At 40.4% G+C, this 25,867-nt stretch overlaps 1 protein-coding gene across 1 annotated transcript in view; it reads right to left on the bottom strand.

Moving 5' to 3' along the window:
* Window positions 1-12,723, bottom strand: part of THSD7B (thrombospondin, type I, domain containing 7B) — a gene marked incomplete at its 5' end in the record, with an annotated part of 110,335 nt that extends 97,612 nt beyond the window's left edge. The window contains 2 exons of the mRNA XM_005867010.2: window positions 6,218-6,368; window positions 12,590-12,723. Of these exons, the coding sequence (XP_005867072.1) occupies window positions 6,218-6,368; window positions 12,590-12,723 (285 nt within the window). The remainder of the gene's footprint in view (window positions 1-6,217; window positions 6,369-12,589) is intronic.
* Window positions 12,724-25,867: the final 13,144 nt, after the last annotated feature.

The following is a 25,867-nucleotide window of genomic DNA, read 5'->3' as shown; positions in this document are numbered from 1 at the left end:
ATTTGTGATAGTGAGATTCAAAGAAATTACACTGTATAAAAGAGAATGATAATATATTGAATTTTAAAAACTGGAACAGCCCAAAGACTGCTTTCATCTAATTGCCATTTGCTGCTACACTGCATGAAATGAGGCACCCTTTCTGCAGGGCCTAATTGGTTCTGGAAACATTAATGGTTCTGAGTGATACTGATACCATTGCAATTAACCCAGTTATTAATACTAGGAAAGAAGCAAAGGGAAGGCCAAATAGTAGAGGCGTGTTATTTAGATAGCTACACCAGGAAGCTAAGCTTTACACTCACCAGGGAGCCACCCCTCTATTCCCAGCAGATCTGTGGGGGAAGGGACTGAACAGGGGGAAACAGATGCATGCCCAATAAAGCTGGAGGGACAGCGAAGATGCTTGCTGGCAATCACACCTGGGAATGGGTCAATAGGTGTGGCTACTGAAAGGCCAAGCAATTTGAGATATTTTATCCCCTAACGAAGGAGTTCACTCTCTTGGTTCTCTTGGGACTCGTGTTGCAGGTGGAGCACTCTCTTGGCTCCCCTGCATTCGCCCACATGGCCCATGGGCAAGTGGGCCCGGCAAACAATGGACGGATGCATTGTAATAGCCTGATGCTGTATTGGACCTGCTGCAACATGGAATGGAACTGGCTTTGCTTCTAGCTCTACTGAAACCCCAATTATACTTCTTCCAGAATGGACTAAGGGAAATGGGACTTTGGAAACCCAGGGGTGTAATTCCAGGCAAATAAAAATCACTCATTCTTATGATATCTCAAGAAAACTCTTTTTCTTGAGATATCATAAGGACTCCACTGTCAACACTCAGTGAGAAAAGGGATACCTCAACTTCCCCAATAACAATATTAAACCTCACAGCACACAGGGTTAAAAAAAAAACTCCATTCGCTCTAGAGCAGTGGTTCTCAACCTTCTGCCCCTTTAAATACAGTTCCTCATGTTGTGACCCAACCATAAAATTATTTTCGTTGCTACTTCATAACTGTAATGTTGCTACTGTTATGAATCGTAATGTAAATATCTGATATGCAGGATGGTCTTAGGCGACCCCTGTGAAAGGGTCGTTCGACCACCAAAGGGGTCGCGACCCACAGGTTGAGAACCGCTGCTCTAGAGTAATGAGTTACTGGCTTCTTACAAAAATCAGTATCAACTTAGCAGAAGCAACCAAAACTTTCACTTCCGTATATATAAAATTTTAATCGTTCTCCTCCAGCTTTTAGTTGTGAGCCAAAGAAAAGCACGAGGCAGCTTGGTCATGCTCCAGACTGTGAGGATACGTTGATGAAGAGCCTGCAGCTGAGCACTAGTAGTGAACATTGGGGAAATTTGCTTCCCTGGAAACATAATTTTCAGGGATAGTTAAGGTACTGAAAATGCTGAGTCATCAGTAATGGAAGTCATTGTTGATGGCATTTACCAAAAATAACACCGGAACACCATGAAAAAAGGTATTTTTCTTAACCTCAACTGCTTAGCTCTTGAACATGTATCAGAAAATGAGTGCATTTTTCTTTCTCTTCTAAAGAAGTGTCACTACTTGCAGGAGTAATGGCAGTGTGTATCTGCTGATATATACCTGCATCAGCTTTCACTAGAGCACCCTGCACTCATAAAGAGCTGGAGAAAAATATATAAATAAGATGTATTTTGAAAGCACACTACTAAGTCTATGATAGAATTCAGATTTGATTATACTGAAGCCCTATGTAGTCTTCCTTCCTGATCCTTCTTCAGGGATTGTCCTGTGATAATGCAAAGATCCGAGCCACTGTTTGACCAGGAGGCTGCGCTTGGACCACTGTGCATTGAATTTCCATTTCCCGCAGTGTAAGGGGATGGCGGCTATAGTTCTCGCCAACCTTGATGCATTCAGCTTGAAGTGAATCAATACAAGTTCAAATGGGTTTGCTAAACTTGAGTCCTCTTTCTGGAGAGGGATTCCAAAAGCTTGCTTCTGTAAAATATGTATCAGTTTGGTAATTCCTCTCCAAGATCTTCTTTGCTTCTTTCTATTAATATGATTGATTAAGATTTTCCTTTGTCAAGTCTCCAAAAAGAGTCATAAATAGAAAATCTGTATTATTTATCAGAAATTTTCTGCAGGGATTGGTGGCATAAATGAAGAGAACCATATATTTGTTCAGATATATCAGGGGCTGAACAGTGTCTGAATTCAGAAATTGATAAACCTCTCCTGAAGAATATATAATTCTATGAATTCTCATGAACATAATTTTGAAGGATGAAAAATAAAGATAAAAACTAAAAAAATTAGGTAGAGAAAATAGGAATCAAGGGTGACAAACAATAAACTGTTAAATATATACATTTGTATATTTGTACATATGTGTGTAGATACATATACACATGTGTATTTATACACAAGTATTTAAAGAATAAACACTATTGCAAGGGTTTTTGATGTACAAATTGCATGTTTCCTTTTACATTAAAGCATGCTAGAAAAGTGAGTTAAGTAAAAAAATAAATTTTACATATAAACTGGGTGTCCCAAAAATGTATACACATTTTGAATAATTATAATAATTCCAATGGGTTAAATCTGGAAAAAAAACATCAATTGAACTTTCAGCTATTAGAGTGTGTATATAAATTTTTGGGACACCCTGTATATGTATATGTATTATGAAAATAAGTACGTGAAAATCATGGTTTTCCTTTTTCTTCAAAGTTAGCCTTGAATTGTGTTTTTCCTTGACCCATTTAGTCGCCAGTTCTTCCCAATACAGATAAAATGGTCCTGATACAATTTTTAGTGCCTTTGTCTTCTTTGCTCTTTGGTATGGCTTGCAGTTAGGAGTATGTTGGTCAGTAACCCATTCAAAGTTATCTTTCTGATGCCTTACTTTTGGGGACTACTCTTAAATTAGGCATAAGACATTTTCTAGCAAAGGAGGTGACATTTCACTTCTTTAAGATCAAGTAATAACTCATTTTGTGTGGGAAAAGGAATATTCAGTATATGGCTTAGAAAATGTATGGCCACCTGTCTTTTGTTTCCCGGCCAATGAAAAGAATGATTTGCAGCTTTTAAAACAAACTTGTATTAAATTATACTATGTGCTGTTTACTTTATATGCATTGTCTCAATCATTAAAAAGTCAGGAAAAAGCAGCTGTCATTGTTATTTTCCTTAAAAGGAAACTGTAGCTCAGAGACTTAAGTAACTTGGCCACAATCACACAGCCAAGTGTTCCAGGACATTAGACCACACCCTTTCATGAGTCCTTCCTTCCCTTACTTGGCATTCTATTTGAATGAGGTAGGTTATTCAATTTTGAAAAATCTTAACTTCACGAATCCATAACCAAAGTAAAGCAAAAAAGCAGGTAACAGACTTGACAGGCTATAATATTCTCAAGGACAGGAAATGTAACTTCTGTTTCCTTTGTAGAGGTTAGAAATGTACAGGGTGTGGCAAACGTATGTTTACAGTTGTTCTTATGGAAAATAATACAATAATTAATAATAATACAAGAATAAACTCGGTACGCACAACTGTAAACCTACTTTTGTCCCACCCTATATAGACTACCTGGGCTTATATAGTCACTGTGCCTTTTACTAGCACAAAAAAACAACAGGTCACTAACCCCTCTCTGAGACTTAGTTTATTCATCTATACATTGGAGGAATAATAGTATGTATTTAATAGTGACACTGTGCAGATTAAATGGGATAATAAGTAAATGCTGAATACATTGTCTAGCACATGGAAAGCATCTGTAAATATAAGCTAAGTTTCCACATGATATTGTTATTAAAGTGATAGTGAGAAAGAACATGACTAGAATGTAATGACCAAGAGACTTGTGACCCAAAGAGTGTTCTCCAAAGTGGCTGAATTAGCATCACCTGGAAACTTGTTAGAAATGCAAATTCATGGGCTCTACCCCAGACCTACCAAATTGCAATCTCTGGGATGGAGCATAAAAAGAGAAATATAGATATATTTTTATCTCAGAAATATTCTGCTTTTTTAAAAATTTATTTTTGTTTTGTTTTTTGTTTGTTAAGTGTTTGGTTTTAAAGAACTGCCCTGGGAAGAAAACAAAGGAGAGTAAAAAACAAAACATAGTGAATTGGTTCCATTAACGTATGTCACACTGCAGACTATCAAAAGAGAATTTGGTAGAATAATGGCCAATATTGCACTGTGATTCAACACAGTATAGAGAACAATTACACAATAATTGTTTCTATTTTTTTCTCAGAAAATGCACATTAATGTGCTAATTAAACTTTAGTCATAAAGATCCAGCTTGCTAACTTTGCCATTATCATGATCATGGTCATCGCCAAGTACTGTTTAAGCATCTATGATGTTGGCGCATTATGCTAAGATGTGGCAATTTATTAAAATTATGCAACATATATATAGATAGGGAAACTTATAAGTTGTGAGTACTAATTAACATTTTCCAATTTTAAAGTCTTTATTTATACTAGAGAACAAGGGACATCTGAGGAAGAACATGCTCTGTCAGACCTGAGTGACCATGGATAACGTCTAGCATCAGAACATAGCGTTGTTTAACTCCAGCACAATGTTGTTTACTGAAGATGTGCTCAATGAAAGTTGTTGTTGCTGTTGTCATAACTATTATTGTTATTGCTATTACATTATTATTATTATTATTATTATTATTATTATTACGTATCTTCAAAGATATATAAGCAGGTGAAGGACAACCCCATGGTGACAAGCAAGTACCTATGTCATCTTCCAGACGCACAAAAGGAGGTTAAAATATTTTCTCTGTCTCCAATTAACAAACACTCAAAAAATAGAGCGACTATTTTTAGAAAAGCAAACCTTAAAGAAAAGTGTCTCTTAGAAACCCAAAGAAGCAAGCACACAACGCCAGTCATCACGACACTGCACAAAACGCTCCTCCAGCAAACATTTTCACTTAGTAGTCAGTGCTTTGACTTAAGAGGGCAACATTTTCATTGCAAAGTGCTCATAGCTTAATGGATTCTGCTGTGAGCAAATTAGAAAAAAAGAAGTGAGAGAAATCACGGCCTCTACATTTAATTAAACTTCTTCAGGTTGTTAATTCTTCTGCAAGTTGATTAATAAAAAGTGTAGGCTACCACACTTTCTAAACTGTGACTATATGTACTCAGTTATGGTATAATCATACAGATTATTATAACTTGCTAAAATAACTCACTTTGTTCTTTAAAAAATGTTGCATCTTAAAGCAAGAGAAATATTGAGTCTAAATCTACCTTAATTCTTCTAAGAGAAGTGAACCAAGGTTGTAAGAGCAAAGGCTCTGGCTTCCTCAGACAGAATAAGGTTCATGCCCAGCTGCATCACTTAATCACTGTGGACCCTCGTGTAAGCTACTTAGCCTTCCTGAGGATCAGTTGCTTCATCTGTACAATGGACTTCATTTGTATGAAGATTTTACACAAGCTTCCCACAAACATCAGTACCACCACTGAATTCAAAGATCCTACTTCTTTCCTTCCTGATATTTGGACCCATATAATATGTTCCTTATCCTAATTTTATTTTTAGTGCTTTAGGCAGAAATATAAGTCTAATACAACATTGAAATTTATCTTCTGAGAATATTAAAGTGAACCACATTACTTGAAGAATATTCATTTTGGCATATTTGGTTATGTTTTCATTTTTTAAAAGAACAATGAAGGCTAATTCTTTGGACTTCAAAAAAGGTTTGTTTTTCTTAAGTTCTGGGAAAATATGGCCAAAGAACACCACATCTTTGGGAACAACAGCAAAAGACAAAAACAGATCATCACTAACAGAAGCTAAATTACACAGCGGAGTTGAGCTCCTAAGATAAAATTGATTCTGCCATGATAAAAATGGAACAGGACCAAGAGATGACAATGAGAATCGTTTGAGTACTTAAGAGACCACTTTAACAATGGGAGTGCATTCGAATCCTAGCATCATCATTATAGGCTCATTTTCCCTGTTCGGTTCCCTTGATAAATGCCTAAAAAGAGGCACTGGCATTTTAAATTGCTCAGTCTTGATAGCTGAATTCTCTTTTTCTTTTCCTTTCTTAGGCAACAATATTTTCCTCTAGGACTAGAAGAATGGTTTTGAGAGCAGCACTGTGACTGTCTAGTGAAGGCCGCACCATGGGATTAGGGCACTGGCAGGGGAGAGAGTTACCTGTGGGCACTTGCTCCAGGTTCCCCACTCGGACATGACGCATTCACTGGGGCACAGAAGTGAGCAGGGCTGGGTTTCTGGGGGCATCTCATCCTGGTTGCAGAGGCTGCTATTTACTGCCCCACCTTCCCTGGAGGCCGTGTTCACACATCTGTGAGGCAAGACCACAACATAATGTGATTACTTCAAGCAGTAGAGAGTACATTTAAAATAGTCATGAGGTATCATAGTTACTCCTCAAACATAACATAAGATGAGCAGAGAAACCAGGAAAAAAATTCCAGTGGGCCTTCCCGGAGTGATAACTCTGTGCTGACCCCTTTATTCCGCAGAGCAGGAAAGATAAACAGGGACCAGAGATAACTACTGTCCTTGAACACCTCTCACTCTAAAGAGACCTACAATATGTTTGCTCAGGTCCAGCACAGAGTGAATTTTCTTTTTATTGTAGCAAATCTTGAAGGCGCTCCTTTTCAGAATGAACCCATCACTTTGTAATAGCCAGGACCTCTGGTTGCCATGATTCCCTCAAACCTTCCCTAGACTTCTATCTCCTATCATATCATCTATGCCTCCCTAATCTGTGTCCAACACATTTAAGGTCAGGACAAAGTAAAGTGAATATTAATTGAACATGTTTTTCTTTTAGGTGTTTTCTGTAAATCAATAGGAAGTTTTGATTCAATAAACCAGGGGTCCTCAAACTACGGCCCGCAGGCCACATGCAAATACAAATATTGTATTTGTTCCCGTTTTGTTTTTTTACTTCAAAATAAGATATGTGCAGTGTGCATAGGAATTTGTTCATAGTTTTTTTATAGTTTTTTTTTAAACTATAGTCCGGCCCTCCAACGGTCTGAGGGACAGTGAACTGGCCCCCTGTTTAAAAAGTTTGAGGACCCCTGCCATAAACCAAAGGACAATGAGCAAGCATTTTTGTGCACAAGATACAGATGCACACATTATAGTTGTTTGGACTCCCCGGTGTCGGGCTTTGAGATAAATGCTGGTGAAAGTTAAATAAATGATCATGATGTTGATACCATCAAATGAAAACCCAAGTCTTATACCACTATGTACATCCACCAGAATGGCTTAAATAAAAACAAAAAAATATATATCAAAATGTTGGTAAGAATGTGGAGAAATTTTTACTCTTCTAACTCTGCTAGTTGGAGCAGAAACTCTTTGGTAAATTAGGTGACAATATCTACTAAAACTAAACATATACATACAGTGTATTCCAACAATCCCAATTTCATATTCCTCTGCAAAACAAATGTGGAAAAACATGCGCCATATGATGACTGAAAATGTTCATGGCACCACTATTCATCATCAGCCAAACTAGAAACAGTTTACCTAGACCCGTGGTCAGCAAACTGCGGCTCGCGAGCCACATGCAGCTCTTTGGCCCCTTGAGTGTGGCTCTTCCTAAGCCTTAGGAGTATCCTAATTAAGTTAATAACAATGTACCTACCTATATAGTTTAAGTTTAAAAAATTTGGCTCTCAAAAGAAATTTCAATCATTGTACTGTTGATATTTGGCTCTGTTGACTAATGAGTTTGCCGACCACTGACCTAGACTATGCAGCCAGCAACATAAAGTAAATACATTGTGATAAATTAACACAATTACATGGTATACAGTGGTGAGAATGCATGAACTATGGTTGCATATAGGAGCATGGGTAAAGCTTATAAATATAATATTAAACAAAAGAAGCTAGACACAAAAGAACATTCTTTATAATACCATTCATATAAAGTTAAATGGACAATACTCTTCCGTGGTCTCAGAAGTCAGAATAGTGATTACATTTGGGGTTACTGACTGACAGGGGCTTAGGTTGTCCTGGTAGTATCTTGTGTCTTGGTCTATGGGCAGTTACAAAGGTGTGTTCACATTATGAAAAGTCATCAAGCTATACCCCTATGATGTGATCTTTCTCTGTATTTATATTATACTAGAGGCCCAGTGCACAAAATTCATGCGGGGGGGGGGGCATGTGTCCCTCAGCTCAGCCTGTACCCTCTCCAATCTGAGACCCTTTGAGGGTTGTCCTACTGCTGGTAGGATTGGTCCTAAACGGCAGTCGGACATCCCTCTCACAATCGAGGACTGCTGACTCCCAACCACTTGCCTGCCTGCCTGATTGCCCCTAACTGCTTCTGCCTGCCAGTCTGATCAACCCCTAACCACTGCCCTGCCAGCCTGATTGATGCCTAACTGCTCCCCTGCCAGACTGATTGCCCCTAACTGTCCCCCCCTGCCAGCCTGGTCCCTCCCAACTGTCCTCCCCTGCCAGCCATCTTGTGTCCACATGGTGGTGGCCATCTTGTGTGTTGGAGTGATGGTCCATTTTCATATTACTCTCTTATTAGATGGGACTAGAGGCCTGGTGCATGAAATTCATGTACTTTGCGGGGGGGGGGGGAGTGTCCCTCAGTCCGGCCTGCGCCCTCTCACAGTCCAGGGAGCGGGCCTAAGTCGTCAATTGGACATCCTTGCTGCCACGGAGGCAGGAGAGGCTCCCACCACCGCAGCTGCGCTCACCAGCAGGGAGCCTGGCTTTTGGCTGAGCAGTGCTCCCCCTGTGGGAGCGTACTGACCCCCAGGGGACAGTTCCTGCGTAGAGCATCCGCCCCCTGGTGGTCAGTGCACGTCATAGCAACTGGTCATTCTGCCATTTGGTCGATTTGCATATTAGCCTTTTATTATATAGGCTATCAATTAGATTATTTTAAAAATATTTTCTCAAAAGTGTTTAATAATGACTTGGTATGTACAGGCTCTTTTGCTAGGTGTTGGTATAAAATGTTATTCTTTGTTAGTAATAATTCACTTAGTAAATATTTTTAAGGGTTTACAGTGCACCAGGCCCTTGCCTGGATGCTGGTGCACACAACGGAAACAATGACAGGCAGGATCTTTATTGTTACCAATATGTTCTTGGAGTGATAATGATCAGAGTAAAGGTGAAGATAACCATGATGATGGGATAAAAGGTGCCATTTGCTGGCCTGGTTATTTCAGACACAAGGCCACAGCCATGGAGAAAACATCTTAAGGGGGGTGTGCAGGAGAGCTTTTGGTACTCCCCAAATCATGCTGTGCTGAAGTGAATTGTTCTATGTAGTAGGAATCTTTTTACATATATATATTCATAATTGTTTAAAATTTTAGGAAAATTGTAGTCAATCACTAGGCACAAAATAAAATAAACTTTATTAGGTGCTAAGTAATGGGAAAGCAATGTACAAAGGAGGGTAGGAGAAAACAGCAGACAGAGAGAAGACATAAGTATGTAATGATTTCCTATATAGGGAGGCATGGTACAGAGTTATCCTTAGACTTTAATTTCTCCTGCAGTAACAGTCAATAGTGGAAGGAGGGACCACAAGGTGGCTTTTTTCTCTTTCCCTGGACAAATTTAAAGCTGGAAATTGCTTTTCATTTTAACCACATACTCTCAGCTGATTTTTTTTATCATTTCACTGAGAAGAGGTAAGGCTACTTCTTGTCAATGGTGACTAGTTGAACTTATGCATCAGTCTTTTTTCATCTCAATATGCCACAAAACAATATCAGATAATTTGTTACACACACACACACACACACACACACCGAGAGGGAGGGAAAGGCATTACCCTGTGAGGACAAAGAACAAGAAGACAAACGCCACAAAAGGAAAATGAATGGGCTAGTGCTAACTGCCTTACCACACTAGGAAAGCTGAATATGAATTCTTCAAGGAAAAACAAGAAAGTACCTCCATTTACACCACAGAACACATGAGCTATTTGGGAATTTGTGTCACTAAGTACACCTGAAAATATGAATGAAAGAGGCTGAAAAACTGGAGAATTTATTGAAAGTGTGTTTAAGTAGCCGGTCTCTGGGATCCCCTCCCCTAATCTACACAGCTCGGTGATAGTCCCTCTCTGCCAATGCAGGGAACTGAAAGTTTATTAGCTAGAAGGGGTCATAATGAGGGCCTTTTGATTAGAAAATACACAGTCCCTTAATATCATACTGAAAACAAAAATTTAAGTTAAAGGTAACACACTGTAAAATTACCACAAACTTAATGTCTCAAACAATGTAAATTTATTATCTGATCATTCTGAAACACAGAAATCCAGTGTGGATCTCACTAGGCTAACTCAGTGCTTTGTCAGAGCTACATTCCTTCCTGGAGCCTCTAGAGGAGAAAAAAAAAAACTATATCTATATATTAGAGGCCCGGTGCACAAAATTCATGCACAGGGGAGGGAAGGGGTTCCCTCAGCCCAGCCTGCACCCTCTCCAATCTGAGACCCCTTGGGGAATGCTGCCTGCCTGATCACCCCTAACTGCCCCCCCCTGTTGTCTTGGTTTCCCCAACTGCCCCCCCCCGCCAGCCTGGTTGTCCCTAATTGCCCCCCATGCTGGCCAGGTCGCCCATTACTGCCCCCACCCCGCCAGCCTGGTCACCTCTTACTGACCCCACTGCTGGACTGGTCGCCTCCAACTGCCCCTCCCCCGACAGCCTGGTGGCTCCTAACTGCCCCCCCTGCTGGTCTGATCACCCCACGCAGCCTGCTGCTCAGTTGTTTGGTCACCCCTCACTAAGCCCCCTGCTGGCCTGGTTGCCCTATGCAGCCTGTTTGGTTGTTTGTTCGGTTGTGATGGTCACTTAGGCATATACACTGAGTGGCCAGATTATTATGACCATCTAATGTTTGTAGGCAAATTAGCTATAATTTTGCGCTGAAGTTGCTAGAGGGCCAGACCATTATAAATAGGGAAGCAGGTTGTTTACCATGACAGAAGTGATTTTTTTCTGAAGATATGGGTAAACAATGCAATTTAACAGCCTTTGAACGTGGGATATAGACACACACACACACATATATACACATATACATATTTTTTTTACCCTTTTCAGGATAGCAAAAGGAATAATCTCCTTTTACCTTGCTCTAGAAGACTACATGATTTGAGTACTGGCACCAGCACATGGGGAAGCTTGTTATTTACCTTGTTAAACAAGCCCACAAGGTTTCTGGTTTGGATGCTTCTTCCTCCCTGGAATCCTCTTTCTCATTTATTTGGGTTCCTCCTCAAATATTGCTGGTCAACCTCCCTTAAATAGTATCTGTCATCTCTCTGACCCAATTTTATGTTTCTTCTTGGCATTTAGTAGCAAAGACTTTCCAATATATTTACTTATGTGTCTACTTTTTCTCTGCTACTATACTCTAATGTCTTCGAGGACAGGAACTGTTTGTTCCCCTTATCCCCAGTTCCTGGAACAGTGCCTGATCATAGAAGGCAAAGATTCAAAGGCTATTTTTTAAATTACTAAGTGATAGCAGTCATGCATGAACCATGAAGATGTCCTCCAGTCTGTAGGTTTTAAGAAAGAGAACAGATAAGCCGTTTCATGTATTACAACAGCATGCTATTGCCCTTGCTGGTGTTGTTCAGTGGTTAGAGCACTGACCCGAGCATGGAAGGGTCATGGGTTCTATTTTCGGTCAAGGCCATGAACCTGGGTGTCAGGTTTCCATCCCCAGCCCTGGTAAAAGTGCATGCGGGAGGCAAACAATCAATGTGTCTCGCTCAAATGAATGCTTCTCTCTCTGTTACCCTCCCTCTCTCCCTTCTATTCTCTCTAAAAATCAGTGAAAAAAATATCCTCAGGTGATGTTTAAGAAAAAAAAAAGAGCATGCTATTAAACTCAATAATGGTTGCATTGCAAAATTCCTGGAAAATCCGCTTCACATATTTACCAGTAAATGTGATCATGCACATAAATCACATGACTCAGTGAGTATGTGTGAGTTAGCAAGGGATGTCATAACAAAACGCCAGGGACTGGGTGGCCTGAACAGAAATGTACGTTCTGACAATGTGGAAGTTAGCAGTAGAGGGCAAGGTGTTGGCAGCATCGGTTCTCCTGAGGTCTCCATCCTGGGCTTCTGAGTGTCCCTCTTCTCACTGGGTCCTCACCTGGTGTCTTCCTCTGGGTGTGACTATGTCCTAATCTCCTCTTCTTATGAGAAACATGGCAACACGGTCAAATCTCCTAGTTTGTTAACAGTGATGGCCAGGAGTCAGCGGAGGGATGCCAGCCGCTCCATGCCATCGGCTGCCCACCAAAGGCATTGGGGGGAAACGGTAAGGATGGTGGTTTCATTGCTGAGGAATTCCCACCCCCTTTTGGCAGTGGAGGGCACATGTGCTCCATGGATTCTTAGAGATGAGCAAAAGCCAGAGTACACTGTGTGAAAGTCAGAGTGTGCTTGGCAAACAACGCTGTTGTTTTTACAGAAATGCCGAAGCCCCACTGCACCCTTCCCCAAATGCCTCCGTTCCACACACCTGATTTTCCTAGATTGCGTTCCTCCGCCACAGCGCAGGGGCCTCAGCTCGTTGTGGATTCTGCATGGGGACCAGTGTTCTACAACCCAGGAATACTGATTGCACTCACTGTAACACGGGACTGCCTCATGCACCTGTGAAGAACAGCAAAGGGGGAAAAAGTATGTTAAACTACCCAAGTTATAGAAAAAATGCCTCTCTTTTTGCAATGCCTGCTGAGCATAATCTGAGAACTACACTCTGGTCCAAACGGCCAATTATATCCCTCAAAGCAAGATATATTTGGCTTCTCTGAAATTACGGATTTGCCTAAAGAAATATACCAGGGAAATCAACTAAGATATGAGGGTATGCCTTTGCAGAAGAGAACAAAGGACAGTCATTACCCATCAACGAGAATAGGGATTCCATTATCATTTCGTTTCCTCAAAGAGCTCACAGAGCATCTATTAGCCGGTTCAGCTCTCAATTATATGGTGTATTGTATTCTCAGATGTACTTTAAGATGTCAATTGAAACAAATACATGGAAGGGAAATTTACTCCTGAACATAACAGGTTTTTAGAATGCATAAGAAAAGTGGTATTTTTGCACCGAAAATTTCTTTTTAGGCTCCCAAATGATCAGTGCTAGCAGGCAATCATCTAGCCTCCTGGGCATCGTGGCTTCATCTGAATGTAGCTCTTTGTAGGATGTGTTCAGAGCATAGCTAAAACACACACACACACACACACACACACACACACACACACACACACAACAAATGCTGTCTAACTGTGCATGATTGCTGACTGTGAATACCTACAATGTCATGGTAAATTCACTGGATGCCATAAATTAATTCTTAGGTTACTTCCTATCTGTTTGTAATTATTTTTTTCCTGAAATTGATGGGTAGTTAAATGAATTTGTCTGCCTTTTAGAGGTTGAATTTAAAATGTATTAGTTCTCAATATAGAGCACAGTGTTCTTCCTTGGTAAGAAAAAAAAAAACTGTTCCCTGGTGTGAAATGTTGCTCTAACCCACAACGATGGCTCTAGTTTAGCCTGCTGATAAAGAGTGGCTCAGCCCATTACCCAAATAGTTAATTAATGCCTTTCCTTTTAAATAAGAATGTAAGCCTGGATCCTTTCCTCCCCTCGCCTTTCTAATTCCATAAAATTGTAAATGATGACTAGGCAGTGCTATCCAAATAGAACCATTACTTCCGAGTTTCTACTAAATGCAGGGGAAAGCACTATGTAATGGGATAATCAGAAGACGAGATTGGAGCACTGTCAGCATGTTAGATGGGAATCAAACGAGAAAAGGTTATTTGCGAGACTACATCTTTGGAATCACAAATAATATCAGAAACTATTTTTATCTGCGGGGTTCTATTTGGCTCTCATGTAGAGTGCACGCGGATAAGGGAAACCACGAAGTGAAAAATATGTGAGGGCAAAATGAAAGGAGATGGAAAATAGAAGTGGAAATGGGTGTAGGAAAAGTAGGAATTAAGTCATAAAAGAATCACATTTCTTGCTGTGAATGCCGACAAGAATGAAATGAAAGGGTCAGGAGCAGTGCCTACATTAGAATAACGTGTAAGGGAGGAAAGTGCTAAAAAAACCTCAGAGGATGCTAGAGGTAAGAGAAAAAATCTATAAAATTGAAAAGACATGACCCCACCCAAACAGACACCAGGAAACAGAGCTGACAGCCACTGAAGGTTAGTTGACCCAACTGTACCCTGGACATGAAGCTCTCACTAAACTTATAGGTTCATTTTATAAGCTCCTTAATATGTATCAGACAATTCAAAGAAAGCTTGTTGATTTGCATATGAGATACAAGAAAGTCTGTCAAACCACTTTGCACAAACAGGGGATGAAGAAGAAATTCATTAAAAACAATTTCCCCCACACCTCCCGATGTGTCCATCCGTAAGCAAATGGTGGGATAGCCTCCCTGAGATGAACCTATTTTTCTAAAACTATCGATACTAAGCAGAGCATACAATTCCAGCCATCAAAAGCCCCAAGGTCATATGGAAAATGAAAAAGTGTTAGTTGCATGTATCTCTTATATAAACCTTGAACGCTTGGTGATAGATTGATTTACTGCTTTTATTCTTTATGCGCCAGCCATCTCCACCTGTGGCAGAGTAGCTAACCTCGGTGACAAGCTACTGGAAGACAGGGAGTAGGTCTATGTAGGACGATAGTGACCACCTTCTTGATTAACGGTGGAAAAATAGCTCCTCTTAAAGAAGGTTCTCCAGTCCCATGGGTTTACTTGACATGCCCCCCATATGCATCAGCCATTTTAACGATGTTCACACTGTCACTTCTAGCTGATAAATCACTACCCTTCCCTCTAAGCACACCCACAGTAAACCCCAACACTTCCACAAGGCTCTCCCCATGTTTCCAGTTTCCCATGTTTCCTTGCTTTTGGTACTCCAGTGACAGTCTCAGTTTTAAGCACTCTTGTAGCTACATTATAATGTCACATGCACATGTACAGGGTGGGGACAGTGGTGGTGGCTAGGGCGATGGGTTCTAGGGGAGCAAACACATTTAAAAAGTCATCACTTTGATTCCTCTTTATCAGTGGTTCTCAACCTTGGCTGCACATTAGAATCACCTGGGAATCTTTTTAAAATCATTTTAAATTTGATCTATATGTTTCCTATTCTCTCATTCGAGCATAGCTCCCCCCCCTTTTTTTTTTTACCTCAGTCTTAATACCATATGTGTTTACTTTTTATCTTAAGTAATATTGAGAATATGCTCAAAGAAACACAATTTGTATTCTGCATACCTAAATATGCTTTTCTATCAGCGTATTTAACCAGGACTCAGATCTGGAATAGCAGTGTTATTTATGTGACTACTTAAAAAAGAAACGTGTGAGTCTTAGGCAGGGACGACGTTTCTATGATGTCTGTATTTCACAAGACAGGGAGTGGAGGGTAGTGCTCAATAAGCACTTGTTGAATTAAACTAATTTTTGAATGTGCCCAGGTTGGTAAATGACTCTTAGTTAATTTTCTAGAGAAAATAAGCCCACTAAATGGAACACGTAAGAGGTACTTTACAAAGCTCAAAGGACAATAAGAAGGAATAGAAATGAAAACTTTTCTTTCCATTATGGGCTTTGGTGAGGAATAGCAATCACTATTTTATCAAAAGGCACTACGTGATGATTTTGTTAATGGAAAAAAAGGCCATCCCTTAACAATTGTGAGAATTGTCTCCTTAGAGCCCTTGTCCACCAGGCAAAGGAATCTTACCTAGAGGATCCACAACACCTGGAAGAGGCAAAAAGGCAGCTCACTCATTTGTGGAATATAAAGAACATTATGAACTGATGAATAAAAATAGATACAGAGGCAAAGAATCATTGAACAGACTGTCAAACTACAGCAGGAAGGCAAGGGAGGGCTTGGCGGCGGGTAAGAGATGAACCGAAGGACTTGTATGCACGCATATAAGTATAACCAATGGACACAAGACACTGGGAGGGAGGGTGAGGGAATGTGCTGGGGGGTAGGGGAGGCTGGGGGGAGGTCAATGGGGAAAAAAAGGGACATATGTACTACTAATTGTAATACTTTAAACAATAAAATAACATTAAAAAAATGCACTACCCAGATGCCCGATTTCTTCTCCTGTCAGCTCTCTATGTTCTCCATATTTCATACTGCTACTCAGTTGCTGATTATAGTTTTATAATGAAAATGTGTTAAAACACGGGCTTTATCAGGGAATCATATGGAAATGTTCTGAAGGAAAGAAATGAGCCATGGGGAAGTTAAATGAAAATCATGTGTTAATGGCATGAATTAGGAAGAAAATAACAGAGTTTAATAGGGCCATCGATGCTAAAAATGCCACTGAAAAGTCTAGATCCTCTGAGAGAGGTAACATTACATTCTCCTGGTAATGAGTCCTATTTATTACTTCTTCATTGGGGAATTCTGTTTTTATATTTTGATAGTTCGGGAGTCATAATCATAAATGGATTCACTGAGTCAATCTTTTAATAATTATTAAGTAGGCCACTGCTCATGGTAACTGATCCATTTAACTTGGTATTGTTTTCTGATACCACTCTTCAACTTCAGACTGACTCCAGTTGGGGAAACAATTGGAATCAAATTGGGCATCAGTGACTGTCATTATTACAGATCAGAATCTTAGGCTTCAAGGGCTCAGATAAGGCAAACAATCCAACAAGCACAATAATAACAAAGACAAATCAAGGAAAAGTCATGGTCTCAGCTTTTCTGTAGAGGCAACCCTTTGCTCCAGTGAAGCTGCTATCAAGTCCAAGGACTCTGTGGCTACTTTGCATTTGAAAATTGGTTCAAAGGCCCATCTAGGGCCATAGTCAAGGGCTGTCTCATGGGAAGCAGACAGGAACTGGTCCCCTGGGGTGATGAGCTCACAAAGCATTAAGGATTCCCCTCTCCTTCAGATGCTGTGAGCCCTTAACATAAGATGTACAAACTTGCCTCTGCTCAGGCCTAGGGTCCTCATCCCTTATCTAGGCTTTCCCTTTTTCCTCCTCGAGGCCTCATACTTTCCCTTCAGAAGGATCTTCTAGGCAACACCTTCCTTCAAGATACCAAATTTGCCCCTTTCCTTTTTCAATCAGAAACTTAAGTTATACTCTCCTCCATTAGGACCTGTCTGACTGACTGGAAAGTACCACATTTACACAATTACCCATTAACTTTTTGCTTCCATTTTTATTAATCAGGCATTTAAATCTGTTTATTCACAGTGTAACATATGCAATTGAACCCAGGAGCTTTGGACTGTGTCCATCATAGTCCCCGGTCAGCACCATAATGCTGTGTAAAAGATTATAGCTTATAAGAGACATTCTATGTCTTAGGTCTTGATTATCACAGCCATTTGAGTTAGACAATATTGGTCTGACCTCTATTTACAGGGAAAAATAACTAACATTTGCAGAGGCTAAATTAGTCATTCATGGCTGGTCCCCAAAGTGAGATTGAGTATCCCAATCTGGTGATGCTAATTGTGCACTGGCTGCCTGTTTAGCTGGTTCAGGCACATCACCATGCACTGAGAGACCGTCAATATCTTCTCAGTGACAAAGGTGATGCTAATATCCATAATTCCTAAAATGGTAAAACCAAGAAGAGAACGTTCAAAGATGTTTATGTAGTAGATGATGCCTGTTACTTTATATAGCAAAAATATTGCATGAGCAATGCATTTCTTGCCTTTGGCTACTAGAGTTTCCTTTCACAATTTCAAAAACCCAAAAAGTGTCTCAGAAAACTAATTTTCATGTATAAAGCAAGAGCAGGCCTAAGTGTTTTAGATGATTGTCATCCTCGGCGTGAAGATGGTGTGTTAAAAAATATCCACAAGTATTTTAAATTGTTATCTATGGGAAAAACAAGCCATCATGTGCTAGGGGCTGCTCAAGAGTGCTCCATTTGAGGTAAGGCTTTTTCTGGAGATCTCGGAGTCCAGGGATCCATATGCGGGGGTGTGGATAACGCCTTTTGAGCCAGATGCTCAAGTCTGAGGCCCTATGGCCACCCTCCTTTTCCTGGGCATAGGCTTTTTCTGGAGATCTCGGAGTCCAGGGATCCATACGCCAGATGCTCAAGTCTGAGGCCTTTTCCTGGGCAGTTTCACACACTCGCTTCTTTAGCACAGCAAACCAAAGACTTCCTCGGGATGCTCTGAGCTGATCACCATGCCTGCTTTGTGAATTTCACCATTGATTTTAAATATTATACATTTTGTTTTCAATTTTGATGTTAAAAATATAAAATAAACCTAATAACACTAAATTAGCATTACCTGAAAAATTTATTGACAAGTAAATTGTTGAACTTTAGCCAATAAAATGTTTATCAGAATAATAATGGTGGTAGCTACTAGTAAGTTCTCCATCTCTTAAAAACTGCAGGTTCCAGCAGGGTGTGCAGACGCTGAGAACTACAGCATTGGTGCAAGAGGCCCTCTAATGCATTCCCCTACTAAATTCTGTCTGTGGTCTTAATGGATAATATAATCTCAGCCATGTTACCACCTCTAGTAAAATGAATTTACACCATGTTGCGATTAATGAAGTTTTCATTGCATGAGAAAGAACTGCTGAATTTGAAAGCACTGATTAGAAAGTTTGTCAATGTAGGTTAAGAACATAAATTCCTCATATCAAAAACACAGGAAACCACTGCCTTTACATGTAAAGAAGAGAAGAAATGGACCAACTAGCAGGCTATGCCCTAAAAGAACATTACTCTTTATGTTTTGATAAAAGATATGTTGCACAGAAGAGCCATTTTTTCTAAAAGTGGATATTAAAGAATACTTTTTGCTGATAAGTTCTAAGCTCCAGATTTATTACCTTACATTTCCTAATGGTCTACGGCACTAAACCCCTTCCCTCTGCCCTAAATATCACTGATGAGCTTTAAGCACAGAGTCCTCAGAGTCCAGACCATCATCCATGCACAGCTAAGCCATCTCCATCACCCACATAGTCCTATCTTCCTCCCCATAATGGAAGAGGGAGGTGGGGGTGGGTAGTAAGACTTAACAAGACCACACAAGGCATGTACATCTTCCCCTCGCCCATGTCCCCTGCCTTTTTGCAGGAAGTCACACACAGCCCATTCACTACAGAAGATACATAAGAGAGGGGAGCCCCAAAGCCCTCATCTAAAAGGCTTGGTCAGAGCCCTGTTAGCTGTGCTGATGGACTTTGGATGATCTATAAATGCACATAAGTAAAAATGCTCCAATTAAAGCATAATATTATATAGGGTGTCCCAAAACAATGTATGCACACCCTTTGAATAATTATAAAGGCTGCATTTATTAAAATACATTTCATTTTCAAAATTGAGCTGACAGCTATTAAAGTGTGTATATATTTTTTGGGACACCCTGTGTTTCTCCCTGCAGAAGATTTACATTTCTCATTATGTGTATTTAAGCAACTATGACAGTAAACCATGGCCTTGAAGTGCACTGCATAGTAATGGACTATCGGCAAGAAAAATGATCATCCCGCAGGTCCTGTAAGGGCACACTATCTGCAGTAATGCTCTAACTCATGTGTGTGTGAACGTGAACATGAGCACTGATTGGCCTCCCTCTGTGCCTGGTGTGTACCACAGGACTGAGTGAACACACTGACATGGCCAGGTTGGGGCAAGTTGAACTGCACGGCCCACACACCGCACCAGAGCACGATGTACACAGTCACAGCAAATAGAACGAGAGAAGGGAACTCACTGTACAATCTGGACTGCCTTCCCCCACACGCTGGGGGTGCCGCCACTGCCATGCTGTGCAGTGGCAAGACATCAGGTGGCATTTGGGAGATTGCTCACAGCACACCATGGACTACAGTCCTGGTGGCCCTTTGGGTTTTTATTGAACAGAATGAAGTTATCAGTCATGTTGAAGTAAAAAAAAAAAGCAACACTATGTCAACTATGATTGATACTTCCAGCAAACTCTGCCACAACTGAGCCCATAGTTCTTTAGAGAAGAGGTTATAGATAAGCCTGGAAGACATGATGCAAAGTGAAATAAGCCAGTCACAGAAGTACAAATACTACCCGAGTCTACATCTATGAGCTGCTCAAGTAGTCAAACTTGTGGAAGCGAAGAATAGAATGGTGGTTGTCAGGGGCCGAGGGGAGAGAACAATGAGGAGATCTAATCAACGAGTATAATATTTCAGTGATGCACAATGAATAAGTTCTAGAGGTCTGCTGGGCAACACTGTGCCTGTGGATAAGAACATTGCATTATACACAAACGCATAGGAGGTGTTTTTAGCACAGTAAAAATTTAATTAAAAAGAGGCATGTGTCTCAGAGGGAATTGGACTTCACCATGGGATCCTGACTGGGGGTGGGAACTTCTGCCTTAAACATCCAAGAGAAACTGTGTAGGAGTCTAGTGCAAATATTAGATACCGGCAGATGCTAGATACCAGGATATGACCACCAGACATCAGGTAAGAAAGGAAAGTTTTCTTTCTCTGTTGCAATAACAAGCAGTGTGAAATGAAGACTGCTCTGCCTCCTGGCAGGTAACAGCAGTTTTATAAATTATGACAGAAGGCAGTGCTAAAGCAGAGCTTAACAGATCCCAGGCCTCAGAAACAGATGTCTGAAGGGGAAATAAGTCACAGCGGTCTAGAGCACTGTTTGGGATTTATTAAGAAATGGAGAACAGAGCTTTAAGCCTGAGGCTTGCAACTGTCAAACAGAAGTGGCGGCTTTGGGGGAAACCTTTGCTTTCCTTGTTGGCCTTTGGTAGGAGAGGTCTCGTACAGCTCCCACTGGTTCTCAGTAGTTGGAGCATCCACGTCATCCCTATATTCTAGGAAACATGCAACTTTCTCTTCACTGAATAAATGCAAGAAGCCTATGGCTTCAAAAAGACGTGCTTTTCAATTATGCCTAGAAAATCAATATAATTTGGATTTATAAAAAGAAGCAAGTATAATTTAAATTGCATACCCCTTAGGCAGAGAAATCCTATGTTTATGTGGCTGGACTACTGCATATGAATGGACAAGGAAGAGTAGCCCTAGTTAGGAATGACCTACTATGAAATACTTTGGAAATATAGTCCCCCAACTTTACTTGGAGTATCTCAAATGGGAAACTTGATGAGGTAGAATCTCATTGTGGACAGTGGGAGCCACTAAGACTTATAAGATTTATATCAAGAGAGCTACTCCAAATAAAGTTGGGGGACTATATGTCATTTTGAATGTGAGAGGGATAAGAGTGTGTGAATGTGCTGAGAAAGGCAGAAATAGCAACCGTCTCCGTAAGAGGTGATGGTTATGGATCGACTGCTATTTTCACAAAACAGGAAGTACTGCATCCATAAATCTTAGACCAGAGATTCTCAACCTGTGGGTCGTGACCCCTTTGGGGGTCGAACGACCCTTTCACAGGGGTCGCCTAAGACCATCGGAAAACACATATATAATTACATATTGTTTTTGTGATTAATCACTATGCTTTAATTATGTTCAATTTGTAACAATGAAAATACATCCTGCATATCAGATATTTACATTATGATTCATAACAGTAGCAAAATTACAGTTATGAAGTAGCAACAAAAATAATTTTATGGTTGGGGTCACCACAACATGAGGAACTGTATTAAAGGGTTGCGGCATTAGGAAGGTTGAGAACCACTGTTCTAGAACCTAGGGATGCATTTAAGCACCCCCCCCCTTTTCCCCCCAACAGAATTATGAAGAAAATGATGAGGCATCAGCCTCCCAATGCCCTGAATTCTAGGGAGCATTGCTAATGAGCAGATCAGCAAAGGTTGAGAACCACTGTTCTAGAACCTAGGGATGCATTAAAGCACCCCCCCTCCCTTTTTTTCCCAACAGAATTATGAAGAAAATGATAAGGCATCAGCCTCCCACTGCCCTGAATTCCAGGGAGCATTGCTAATGAGCAGATCAGCAGAAACCCTTGGGTACTGCAAAAAGATACTTTTTTATAATGTATTAACCATCTTCTTTCATCTTATGCTGGCTGGCTTGGGATAAATCGGATGCTGTGTGTGACCTAAAAAGCAATCTGGGCTTTGGAAGGTTTGCGGATATTCTCAGGAGGCAAGCACAAAACTGGCTTCCAGGACCACTTCCAAAAAGAAGCCCCATAATTGATAAGAAATTCCTTTTCACATGTTTCTTATCAGGCGAGGAGAGCGCTGGCCCCACATGCTATACTCTCTTAACCACTGTTACAGACAAACCTGTCCTACTCTGAAGCAAATCATAGTTCTCACATATCACTTACCCCATTAAAGAGAACAGAACAAAAGAAGGAGCCATAAAACATTGGCCATTATTAGCCTGGCCAGTGTGGCTCAGTGGTTGAGCCTCCACCAATGAACCAGGAGGTCAAGGTTTGATTTCCAGTCAGGGCACATACCTGGGATGTGGGCTCAATCCCCAGTAGGGGGCGTGCAGGAGGCAGCCGATCAATGCTTCTTTCTCATCATTGATGTTTCTCTCTCTCCCCCTCTCCCTTCCTCTCTGAAAGCAATAATTTTTTTTAATGGCCATGATTCTATCTAGTAAGACCAATATAGAAAGGAGAAACAAGAATTATAGTCTGCAAACTCCATTCATAATTTGGCTAATTTCTAATTGATCCTATCAGAACAGGCAGGAGGAGTGGAGATTACTGTATCATTCCATCTAAGAAAAAACAGACGTAATTATTAATTCCTTATGGTCTGGGCAAAAGAGAAAACTGAAGTTTACTACTATAAAATACCCTTAAAGAGACTATTTGCGCAAAGGTGTTCTGTGTTACACACACATGCACACAGACACAGGGATCTTTATCTTCTTCTGTAGATAAACATGAGAAAGCAACTCTTAGGCTGCTTTGTGCGCCAACAGTTTTCTTGCCTGTTAAAGTACTAGGCCAGGCACAGCACAGATGGCTTTTTAAAATATGAACTCCCAGTGTGAGTTCTCCCATAACAAACCGGATGTGTCTGGGGCTAAGTTAAAGTGAAACGCGGAGCCACAAGTGGTGTTTTATAACCAAGGATGGCGCAGCCTGACCTTTGCAGAAATGAGAGGCGAGATTGACTGGATAATGGAATCCCTGCCATTCACTTACGTGGTGATGAATTGGGATCTTGGCACTGATTTCCGCCCTAATTTCATCAGTTGGAGACTCTTATTAGGGACTAATTGAAAGCTGTTGCTTTATGGAATACAGAGTATCTTGTTGGAAACATTCTTCCGCTGAGGCAGACAGTGAAGAAGAGACAAGGACTGATATGGCCTTTTTGGCTCTTTACAAAATAAAAACAGAAGAAGATTACAGAAGGAAAATGATAGTTTAAGGCAGACTTGTATCTAGCCTCCATTTTAGGAAACAAATATTACTAAATACAACATAAATAATGAAAATATTCATGGGTACTCACAACATGGGTTATTTGAAAAACATGAGAACGAAGGCAGAATGTTCAATAAACCCATTTACACAAAGTTGGCACATTTCTACAAACTTGGCCTCAATAAAAAGTTAAAATATAACTACAAGTGTGCACATACAACCGACAGCCCTTCTCAGATATTTACTGAGGACTAAGAATTCCAGAAATCATATTTTCTGCAAACAGCCTTTCCTTCTGCTAAAACACACACGCACAAAACAACAACAAAACTTTATGCTCCGTGTCCCTGGTTTATATGCTGTGCTCAATAAATGTATATGGGCATAAATAATGAATGAACAACTGCAGAAATACTTTCTGTGCATGCTTCCTGCAAAGCATACCTAGACCAAACCATAATGCTGGTGTCACCAGAAGTTAAAAGTTTCGCCCTCTTTGTAATTATTTGTACAAGGATTTTAGTATCATGCATCAATAATTCAAATGCAATTGTTTATAATTATACTCTGGTCCCAATATTTGAAAGTGGATATCCAGATGAATTCACAGAGTCTTTCTGATATTTCTTAGACATATGTAAGTTCAAAGTTCTCTCATTTCTGAATTCAGTTATGATTTCTCTAAATATAATGGCAGTAGTACCCCATATCCACATCATAATTATGGATGCCATGACTTACTTAAGAAAATACAAGCTTCTAAAAGGATTGAGTTTTTCTTCCCTTGAAGGCAGGTAATATTCAACATGGTCAGCACTCACCATGCCTAAGTAAAGGTAGAGTCTGCTGGCATGAAGGAGCCAGGCTCACAGTGACAACTGAATCTCTCAGAAGGCGGGGACTATAACTCTTGAGTTGCACATTTCTATGTTGCAAATAGCATCTGATATGCACTGGGCCACATGGCAGGCTCATAATAAATAAATGTTGAACTTAACTGAACTCTAGGAAGCATAGGGCTTATGGTTCTAGATCTGAGCTTAGACCTCACTTGGTGGGGGTTGGGGGTCTGTTAAAATATTCCTCCTTATCAACCGAAGGACTTGTATGCATGGATATGAGCATAACCAATGGACACAGATGGGAGGTGGCGGGTGAGTGAGGGCATGTGCTGGGGGTTGGGGGTAGCTGGGGAGAGGTCAATGGCGGGGGAGAAGGAGAAAATATAAATTTAGGAGGCATGGGGGAGTCAGGGGAGGCTCCACTTTCTAGTGAAGTGGACTCTCTGACTGTCCAGACCCATGGCTTTTTATTTGCTGGGAAACACATTGGCCCTTTAAGAATGCAAACAGGTAAGGTTTGATAAATAGGAAAAGATTTTCATTAGTCAACAGAGCCAAATATCAACAGTACAACGATTGAAATTCTTTTGAGAGCCAAATTTTTAAAACTTAAACTATATAGGTAGGTACATTGTTATTAACTTAATTAGGGTACTCCTAAGGCTTAGGAAGAGCCACACTCAAGGGGCCAAAGAGCCACATGTGGCTCACGAGCTGCAGTTTGTCGACCACAGGGCTAGGGTAAGAACTTAAATTTAAAAAAAATTGTTTCATCAAAAAAAAAAATCCTACTTAACAGGAATCGGCTCGTGAGCCGCAGTTTGCCGACCACAGGGCTAGGGTAAGAACTTAAATTTTTAAAAAAATTGCTTCATCAAAAAAAAAAAAATCCTACTTAACAGGAATCAACACTGCTTTGGATTGATGAAATGGCGTCTGTAGAGCAATTTAGTAAATGGGCACCATCAAGTAGTCCACTTGCATTGGATTCCCGCCTCCGTTATTGGATTCCTTGGTCGGATCCATTACATTGATAATGTGGTCCTCTGGGGGGGTGGCTGCAGTTCAGTGACGGGAGAAGGGATCCTTTATACTGTGTGAAAGATGATCTGTGGTCTAGTGTGCAGAGAAGTATGAAGGAAGCTGTGAGAATGGGGTTTTGCTTCAGGTTCCGCCATTAATTTCCTGGCAGCTCACTTAAGGGACTTTTGGGGTCTAGCTTTTCTCTTTATAACCTGACATTAGAACTTATTTTTAAAGGAAGAGCAGCATGGTACATGAGCTTTAGACACTTTGAAAGAGTTTGCTATAATAAATAATATTGGTTTTGAGTAAGATTAGCATTGAGGGATGGAATTGAAGAAGTTTTGGAGCTGGAAGTAAATTATATATGATCATGTATTTCAACTGCATCATTTTCATCAAAATTATACTTGCACTCCCATGTAAATTAACCTAATAAAATTTGAATACTTGCCAACATTGCACCCAAACATGGGAGAGGTAACATTGAAAGAGAGAGACAAATGCCTTGATTT

Source organism: Myotis brandtii, unplaced genomic scaffold (assembly GCF_000412655.1).
Source record: "Myotis brandtii unplaced genomic scaffold, ASM41265v1 scaffold243, whole genome shotgun sequence".
In the NCBI taxonomy this organism is placed as follows: Eukaryota; Metazoa; Chordata; class Mammalia; order Chiroptera; family Vespertilionidae; genus Myotis; species Myotis brandtii.
This window is presented reverse-complemented; position numbering and strand designations above follow the sequence as displayed.